General features: G+C 30.6%; 1 protein-coding gene across 1 annotated transcript; it reads right to left on the reverse strand.

The window, feature by feature from the left end:
- Positions 1 to 4,670: 4,670 nt before the first annotated feature.
- On the reverse strand, positions 4,671 to 5,609 carry LOC17899144 (nuclear speckle RNA-binding protein B). Its single transcript, XM_006303440.2, has one exon. It carries the CDS (start codon positions 5,607 to 5,609, stop codon positions 4,896 to 4,898), a length of 714 nt encoding a protein of 237 aa, XP_006303502.1. The 3' UTR covers positions 4,671 to 4,895.
- Positions 5,610 to 10,442: the final 4,833 nt, after the last annotated feature.

A 10,442-nucleotide genomic window follows, 5' to 3' on the forward strand; every position in this document is an offset into this window, starting at 1 on the left:
ATCTTTTTTTTTTTTTTTTTTTGTCGACAGTCCAATTTCTTATATCTCTTATGCGAAATTTCAATGAAAAAATAAAAATTGTGTTAGATGGTCTATAACAGAGATTCTTTTAAAAATGGTAACTAAATTAACAAAAAAAAACAAAAAAAGAGGTGGCAACTGTAACACTTGATGAGTTGATTTCCTTCATATCATCATATACACTAAACGTAAACCTTAACACACGAGAGATCGATCTTTCGCATCAACAATAGCAAACATGCTTCCCCAGCTCCAGAGCCCACGTGGCACCATCTTCTGTACTTTTCAAGTATTTACAGTATATAGGAGATGATGAAATGTGTAACTGCATCCACGATTATCACCATTTGACCACAAGTTTCGTTCATGGTATTCATATTTCAATAGATAAAAAAAAAATACTTGTAAGAAAGAGACAACGAAGTATAACAAATATTTACTTTTAAAATTTCATCTAGATTTGTCTTTTGCTAGTAAAGTAGGCAGGTCCGATACAGTCTGACCTGCCAGGGAAGGAAGGTGGTCCGTCATACACTACAATGCTGGGGTTAATAAATCATTATTTCGTCGATTAATTTTCGAAGGAAATATCAATAGCACTGTAGCAGTAAACTATATAGTAACACGTACATGGGGTATTAATTATTATTCTAAATTTGCATATTAAAATGTCCAAAAAATTTGTATAACAAATTCAGTGTAATTCAAAACTTAAGTCAATGTTTTTTTACTCAAAGTCAATGTTTATTCACACTATGATCCCTAGCGTCATGATTTGATTCTCTCTAATCCCATTTTATTTGTTAATTGTTTCATATTTTGTTGGTCTGTGTAAATTGACATTTCCTTTAATTATAATCACAGTGTTCATTACAACAAACTAATTCGTAATGGTAATTGATAAACTAGCTACGTACTATTTTAGAAAATAAAAAAACTATCACAATATGACAAATTATGCATATGTCATTGTTTCCAGGAGAGTTTTGAAAAATACAAACATGTCCAAACAAACACAGTGAAGAAAGTAGTTAAGAGGGTATTTTCCAGTGTATAAGACTCTCTAATCTGTAATTGATTTATATCTAATCGTACTTAAAATAATATAGTAATTTTTTATTAGGTAATGTAGAATAGAGACTTTTAGTAGATCCACTTGATCCATATTCTTATACATGTGTACTAATCTAAATTTTGTTTAAACAACTTGTCTCACTTTTGTCTCAATCATTATATATATTCATAACCCGAAATTAGTCTCCTAACATTAGTCTTTGTTTGAGCCAAGAATATCTTAAATATGATGCTATATTATATTTAAATAAGTCATTTAATTATTGGGTATCAATTATTTAAAGCCACCACTCAATTATCTAACATTATATAGTTTTCCAAACAAGTGACGACTAAAAGCAATGTGTATACATTGTTGAGGAAAAAACCATTAACATTAGATACAAATTGTATCATACAATACAAACTACTGATTTACATATTCAAAGCCACTTCTCAATAATTAACATAATAATCCAATTATTTAAAGCCACCTCTCAATTAATTAAGGGACATTTCCAAACCACAGGCTATCTAAAAGCAATTATACCTTGCTAGGGGAAAAAAAACCAGTGTACTGTATATATTTTTTTTTTATCTTTATTTTTGTTCACAGTATTTATCTAGTTTTTTTCAAATTTTCGCAGTATATACGTGTCTTATCGAGTACGATCAGCAATTCATGAGAAACATTTAATTGATATAGGACAAATTAAAGGTTACTTATGACGTTCACCATTACTATTCTTATTATCCCTCTTCATCTTTAACTCTCTTGGATGTTATTAGTTCCATTTTTATTAAAGATGATTTCTTATAGATATATAAACAAATTTTCATGTTATAGTAACGTATAATAGTGTTTTATAGCTAGTTTTAACATAAATTACAATTAGCACGTTTTGCCGAATATATAGAGGACGTACTCTCTTCTTTTTACGTTATAGAGGACGTCTTTTGTCTTCTTTACCCTATTTACTTTTCTTTTTTTTTCCTTTCGTTTAAAGGCTTTACCCAATACCAATAATACTAACAAAGACATGTGCAATGTGATCAGTTTATTTACGAAATCAAATCTTGTCTCAAAAGTCGCAGTCTAGTGCTTGGTAAAAGATGGATAAAACAAAAGATGAAAAGATTGATATGTACATTGCTAACTTATTAACGTGGACAGAATCATGAAGCTTCTTGATTTATGATGAACAGACAAACAGAAAAAGAAAAGGAAAAAATCTAAAGCCGGACGCGAAAAAAAGCATCTGCACTCTTTGGAAATCGAATATACTCACCTCTCTCTATCTATCCATAGCCAAACCCATCTGTCTTTTACTAGTTTGGTCAACCAAATATACTATAGTGTCACTTATTTCTTACCTTTTTTCAAATAAGATTTCTTGATTGATGTGCTATAGTTGGTTTAAGTATCATCACCTTTAAACATCCTATATATAAAGTTGGTCTACAGTTCTAACTTTTTGTAAAGTATATTTTCATTACGAGGAAACTAAAATAAAGCAAACTAAAAGGTCTAGAAGGTAGTAACTTTTCTTTGAAAGTAAAAGTAAAAACCAGGTTTTAATTTCTAACGAGTAAATATTATACCAATACCATAGGCAAACCCCCACTCTAGCTGATGATAGTTTAGACTTTGGACGATTGAATTTGATTGGAAATGAAATTTTGACTATATATTGAATATATAACGTTTAAGTAATCTAGACATCCTAACGCGCGTACGGTTAACAATATAAGGGTTTTAGGGTATAATATTAGGCGCACAAAAGAAAACAAACAATCCAAATCAAAGCTATGTATGATCTAGTAAGTATTAACAAACAAGTAATATAAAGACAAAAAGCAGTCAGGGTCAGAATCATGGCTGTTAAAAAAGGAAGAGTAATATGAGATTTGTCCCAACATTGTAACTGAAATAATGAGCAAATACAACTTACTAATCCCTGAGTAACACTATCGAAATTCCTATTACGTATAACAAGTGGAACGAGGCCTTGCCATTTTGGGCTCACTCAGAAGAAGAGATCTAAGGCCCATTTTAAATTTTAATGAATTTTGAAATGTTTTGCCCACAATAAAAAAAAAAAAAAAAAAAATCTTGAAATGTTGTTGTTAGAAAACTACTGTATATTATAGAGGTTTTAGTTAATGATCAAAATCGAAGAGTATACTCTCACTCACTCGACAACAGTAGGCCCAAGAAGAGCGTAACGATAGAATAGGCTTGGTAATAATAGAGAGGAGGAGGAAGCTTTTCGGGTTTCTCATGCTCATGAAACCTCCTCCACCTTTTAACCAAGCCTTACTGAGCTGGACCTGAAGGGCATATACATGTCTTGTCTCTATTTTTTCTGTTGCTTTCGTTTCTTCAAGTTTATTAGTGGGTTCAAACCCAATGCAACAGTGATCCAAAATATTGGATCAAGATATACACAATCCTCACACTTGATAACTATCTTCGTTTTCTTCAGAATATGAATGAAAATACTAATCAAGCTAATAGCACGACTAGTCTATATAAAGCAAGTTAAGATTATGATATAGTATACCAAAAAACATTCAACGTTCAATGTGAGTATCTTCTGAAATAAATCACTCTCCGACTTTGTGTTATTCGCGGATATGGCACATCAAAGTCATCGAAAGTGATGAGAATATAGAATGAGAAATATTTGATAGAATTTAGAAAGAATATAAATATAGATTTATATTTATAGGAATACTCACATAGTGAATACGAATTCTTTTGAAAAAGAAAAAAGATTTTAGTAGAATATTTAGTGGGATGTTATAGGTATATTAGAAGATGATTTACTAGTCGAATATTTAGTGGGATTAGCTGAGTGATGAGGAATATGCTTCCGTATACTATCTAGGGTTTTCTTGGTCTATCTTCAGTTCTATAAAAGGAGTCACGGGCAGTCGTTGTTCTCCATAAGTATAGTCGGTAATAAGATTCAGCGAAATAAACTTTTGGATCAAGAAATTGCGAAGTGTTCTCTTATTGTATCCACGATTGAGAAGAACCATTTCAGAGTATGCCGCGTAACTCTGCTTGTAACTTGGCAGTTTCTTGATTCAGAAGTTTATTGCATTTACTCATATTACCGGCTATTTATATGAGAAAGATGTCAAACTCCACGAAACAGAGCTCCAGAAGAAGTTGTAACATAATTGATTTTTCGTCTCAAGTATGAATGTCTCAGTTTACTTACCCTCTCGCTATTTTCACCGTCACTGTTTTATAATTGATTTGTCCTCAAGCTCTTCATTTTTCTCTTATAAATTGTTTCTTTATAATTTGGCGACAAAAGTCAATTACACATGTGAAAATTTCTTTCATTTAGTCCACTGAATGATATGATCAATCTACTATATGTGGATATATATCAAATTACACGCATATGTTGTTCAAGAATATTATATTCTTAGATGAACCATTTTACCACTAAACCCAAAATTGAGAAGTGTATACAAACAGTAAACTAATTTAATGCCCACCAATTGGATTTAGTCGATGAGCACATAGCAGTTAAGGAGGGACAAGCGTCATTAAAGATATGAGTTTTAAAATACTATGGCCATATATATGGGACGCCCACCAAACACGAATACACATATATCATCAAATTGCCAAATTGATGATAAAAAATGATGTCATCATCACGAAATGCAACAAGTAGAAACCTTCTCACTTCATCGGAATGTCTCTAAAAAAAAATTGTGAAAAAAAATCGTAAATAAATCTTTCTATCCCCTTAAAGACTCGTCAAACAACTAGTTCAACTTGACATTTACTAACTCAATCAAGAATCAAAAAAATTATTGAAAACGTCCATAGAAGGAGACTGTATCGTCGATGGACTAGCCTGAAGGATAGAGTTAAAGTCATTGAAGAAGGACGAAAAACCTTGCGGTTCGGTTGGTGCAACCGTAGAAAAAAAGTCCGGTGATATCAACGGCAGAGATGTTGGCCCTGGCGATAATATCCCTGCATGGTGAAAACTTGGCCGTTCGATCTGATGATGATGTTGATGTTGTTGTTGTTGATGATGATGAGTATAATATTGATCCATTGTTGTCCCTACGCCTCCCGCAAATTTCCCTAGTTCATTCGAGGTATTAGCTCTCTCCGTAGAAGCAAACCGAGCTGCCGGAGATATAGAGCCACGAGATGCATCAAATGATGCTGACGTATCGTTTGGTGCTGACATGGGTATAGAAGAGGAAGACGATGATGCTGTGGAGCTAGAGGTTTTACCTGTGAGACGTTGAACCAATGTCATGAAGTTATTAGGGTGTGTATGGATAATCTTGGGAGATACGGTGTATATGATCACTGGACCACGTGGCGGCCGTGATTGCGACGGTTCTTCTTGCTCATGGATTTGTGGTGGCGGCGGTTGTGGATGCGGCGCCAATGGTGGCTTCTTGATGATCTTGTGTGAACCTCCACGGACTTTCAATGGTGTTGGTCTCGGACCCAAGATTCCTCTTGATCTTGGCGATCTATTATCCATAGAATCCGCTATTTGAGATGAATAATCTAATAGTATAATATAAAGAGAAAGATATATATATATATATATATGTGAATGTGATGATGTTTATAGAGAAGAAGAACAAACAATGATTATGTGATGATTAGGGGAAAAGGGAGGGTACATGAGTGCTTGTATATATATGATTTTGTGTTTATGTGTCAAAAGAAGGAGAGAGAGAGAGAAAAGTCAAAAGAAGAAAACAGAGTAACCTACTTAATAAAACTGGTAAAATTTGGCTACTTGATTTGATTGTTTAGTATTGATTTTTTATAAAAAATCTATGTTTCTTCTAAGTATACTTTTATTTCTTACCAAGATTTGGTTTAGTTTACCCAAGATTAAAAGTTTTCCAGTCGTTTGAAAAGACTTGCTTTTTTAACTACGACTTCCAACTTTTAATATTTTGTTATTCTTCTTACCCCAATTTGGTCACGTTTATGGTTAATTAATTTGATAATACTGGTGTATTATAGTTGTCTTTAGTATACAGTAATATATAGAGATTAAGTAACACTTTCAAAACTATATAATTAGAAGAAGTTAACTTATGTGTGTGTGTCTGTTTATTTTTCTGTCTTTTAGTATATTGCATAAAAATAGTAAGGAACAAATAGATACATGAACATAAAGAAGGGTTGAAAATGTCCAGTCTTGAGGAAGTCAAAAACTCAAAAGCGTAGAAGAGGTCAGAAGTGCCACGTCAGACACTTGGTTGCTGACTTGGCATGAGTTTGAACAGCTTAAACTGTTAACAACACGGTTCTGCTGATCCCCAGACATGACCCTGTTTCCGTGGACCGTACTGGACCCAAATTATTTTCTCCTTTTCTCAAACAAATATTTATTCAATAAAATTAAATATAAAAATATAAAAATCTAAATCTCATAATTTTAAATGAATTTTACAATAAATTATATGAAAACTTTCTTAAAATCATCAAAATCATATTCTCTCCATTCTTGTATAGATGATCTTTTAGGTTTTTTTTTTTTAAAGTTAATTTTCTCAAGAATCTATGTAAAATTAAATATTCTTTTTATGATTTTTATCAATTTATATTATGTAGATTGTTTTTCATTGGTTGAGTTGATTTAAGTAGATATTAAATGATGTCTTTAAAAAAAAAAAAAAATTTATTAATTTATGTGTGCATTTGATCAAAAAATCATCTATTCTAATAAAAGGAGTATATTTTTTTTTTAAAACTCAAATTTCTTAAAATGTTACTTTGAATACACCCCTCTTAATAGTTTAATGATTAGTTGTTGTGTTGTTCGAGTTCCATTATATAACACTGTTATGAAAAAACAAATACGACGTGATAATGTCAAACAAGAAAAATGATTCTAGTAAATAATAATTAAAATGATAATGTCAAAAAATGAGAAGTTATTATAATCTGTTGCGACGTTATTATTATGCATAACAAGTGAATTGATGGAAGGCCCAACCACGCGCTCTCGTCCATATCAATTTCATATTTATGCGAAAAGACCCAATAATGTGGGTTTAAGTCCAGGGGTTTTTGTCTCACGCGCTAAACGCGCCTTTCCTGCGTTTGGGTTTGTCTTTTGTAGTAGTCTCAAAAACAAACTAGCGTTCTTTATTTTGCTTACCATTATGATTTATGTAAATCTCTTTCATAAGAAAACTCATAACACAACACTTCAAAAAAAAAGTCTTGGAAACTTTCGAGTTTCGATAATAGACAAACAACAAGATGTGTATTTGTGTTGACCCATAAATTTACATGTATGGCTCCTATAACCAATATAACCAAAGACGAGACTTCTAACGAAACAAACAAACAAACAAAAATTGGATAAAAGGAACAAGATAAATGTAGTACTTGACAAAAAAAAAAAATATTTGGCTTTTACAAGACTGATTGTCCTGTCAATGTTTAGGTGGACTTATCATTTTTATACATTCGTATAGAATATATACATGAAAGTTAGTTTTTGTTTTCTTGCTCGGATTGTCAAAGTATCATCAACATTCAAATCTAGTAAGAGATGCTTATAATCCACATGTCAACAAAAAGAGAAGACAATACAAACTAAGACAAAATTGGGTCTACTTTGGTATATATGTTTTATATTTTGTTTGGTTTGCGAACATGAAAATCAATTTGATTCAAAATTATATATCTTCTATTCATCTAAAACAACTCGGCCTCAGATCATATTGAATATCCAAACTAAAGAGTATTTCAAAGTTTGGATCATAACCTCATCTGTAGAAATTAGCCTTTGGATCCGTTCCTTTTAATCAAATAGCATCTGATTCTGACATACAATATATACATATAAATATTAAAATAGAGTTAATTACTAGGTAGAGATATTTTCAATGGTATTTATAGTTCTTGCCATTTTACCTTAAATGTTTTTAGATTTGCCACTTTTTTAAGATCTAAAAACACAATTTTTAGATATTATGTTTAAGTTTTTTTTTCCATTAAGGTTTAGTATTTGCAATGAAGATATATTTTAGCAAAAAAAATCATAAACCACACATTTTAAGACACTTAAAAATAATAAATTCACAAAATTAAGTAAAAATGGAACATTCATAAGATTTAAGCGAGAAAATGGCAAAATCCATAAAAATTCCTATAAAAATATTTGTAATAAGGCAAAGATGGTATATATAGTATTTGTCTCTTTTTTTATTGGCAGCCCCAAGATGGTATGGTAGTACATAATTAAAAATCATGATAATCTGAAAAAGTGTATAATTGCAATGGGGCTAGACGCTGAAACAGACATGAGGGGAGAAAAAGTCTTGTGTGTTTGGTTTTGAGTCTATGTTTTGGTCTAACTCAGAATCTCGAAATGACAAGGTCCATCTCTATTTCTTCACTTAATGTTGGAAAGTGATTGGTCTTTCAAAGTCTCCGTAGATTCTTCCTAGCTCTTATCATTAAAATTTTAAATAATTTAAGCCAATAATTATAACTTTTACTGAACAACTTAACATAATTGTTATCAAATTAGCGTGGGATAAGAGTGAACGCGTATTACCCTTAAAAGGTCTTACGCGGATTATTGAAATATAATATATTATAAACAATTTTAGATACCAAGTCTTGCTGATACTATATTTAGATTACATCATTAGTGTAGTTGCAAAGTCTGGTTCTAGATAGTATTGAATCAGTCTTAACTCTTAACACTGCCAATATTTCGATTTCTTAGACTAGATACAACTCCTTCAACCAACGTTATCTTATACCTAATGCGGTTGTTTCTCTTCAAGGCGACAATATTGAGTGTTCAAATATAATTAAATAAATAAATCTCAACTGAAGCAAAAAAGAACTCATATGGAAATTTAAATGGAGGATTAATTTGGTTAAAAATGAAGGAAAAAATAGAACTAAACATATGGTATGGAATCAAATACCTATCTTTTTTCATAAACCTGATGACATATTCAAACAAAGCGTAAATGAAACATGAAAGTTACTACTACGTACTAGATTACAAATTAAACTAACATATAAGGTTACTAACTTTTACTAAACCAAGAAAATCAGACAGCCAAACCCGGAACAATCCAAGATTGGAGGTACCCTAGCTGAGCTGTTCAAGTCAGACATGGACCAAATTAAATACAAATGGTATGTATAAACGAAGTAAGATGCAAATTCAAGGCGGAATCTCTTTTTTTTTTTTTTTGGGAAAATGAACCACAGTTTAAAAGAATCTACAACTTGATTATGAATGAATGAATAAGTGACAAAAAAAAAAAGAGAGAGTAAAATTCAGCGAAAATTAATTGGTGAATTCATCTTACAATAGAGAATAACATCTTTAATCTTCTCATCCCTGTCTTCATCTACCATCGCACTACCTCCCGACGAATTAGTCGGAGAGGATTTTATAGAGTGAATGGAGCTGCTCTTCCTCGTCGCTTTATTAGATCTCGCCTCTCGTTGATCCCCTTCTGTCGCCGCATCAAAACACATACACAGCCGCATAAATGGTTTCAGGAATCCAAAGCTTCTTCCACTTTTTTTTGGTTGTGACATTATTCCAAAGATTGACAAAAGGTTGATCGTTACACTCAAAGTCTAACGAATCTTACAAAGAAGGTTGTGTTGTGTCTAGAGTCTAGAGATGTAAAATGTAGAAGGATTTATGTGTATCTTTTAGTTTCCTATAGATTAGGGATAATGACTATATATAAACATAGAAAATTTAAATACAATTTTTGTGTTTTGACTCTTTAGTAATCTTGTTACTATAACAAAAAAAAGGTAATTATGCAAAATTATAAAGGCTTCTACTGTTAACCATTAGAGGAACAAAAGGAAAAAGAACAAAAAGAACAATACGGAACGGAATAAACAACTTTTGAGGAATGAAAGGAAAACATGCAGAGAAGAATAAAATAATAAATGGTAACCAAACAATAACACTATCTTTTATAATATATTTGATTAAATAAATCAACTTTTAATAATAATACTAGATATAATTTATATATAATGAATTTGACACTAATTTTAAAATAAATTTAAATATTTAATGTTAAAAATTAATAATTTATATTAACCTATTATAGATTATAATAATTTTTTATTTGTTATTTATGATATAAACATCTCTTAAATATGTTTTACTATCCATACAAATTTTAAATAATGTATAGTAAGATTTTTTAACATGAAATTCATATCAAAATATTTTTTAATGTCAATACATGATAAAAATATGAAAAATATTATATTATGAGATTAAAATATTATTAATAAATAATTTTTTATTTATTTTAAAATAAAAAACGAATTTTAATATATA

This window comes from Capsella rubella, unplaced genomic scaffold (assembly GCF_000375325.1).
Source record: "Capsella rubella cultivar Monte Gargano unplaced genomic scaffold, Caprub1_0 scaffold_1, whole genome shotgun sequence".
NCBI classification, from domain to species: domain Eukaryota; kingdom Viridiplantae; phylum Streptophyta; class Magnoliopsida; order Brassicales; family Brassicaceae; genus Capsella; species Capsella rubella.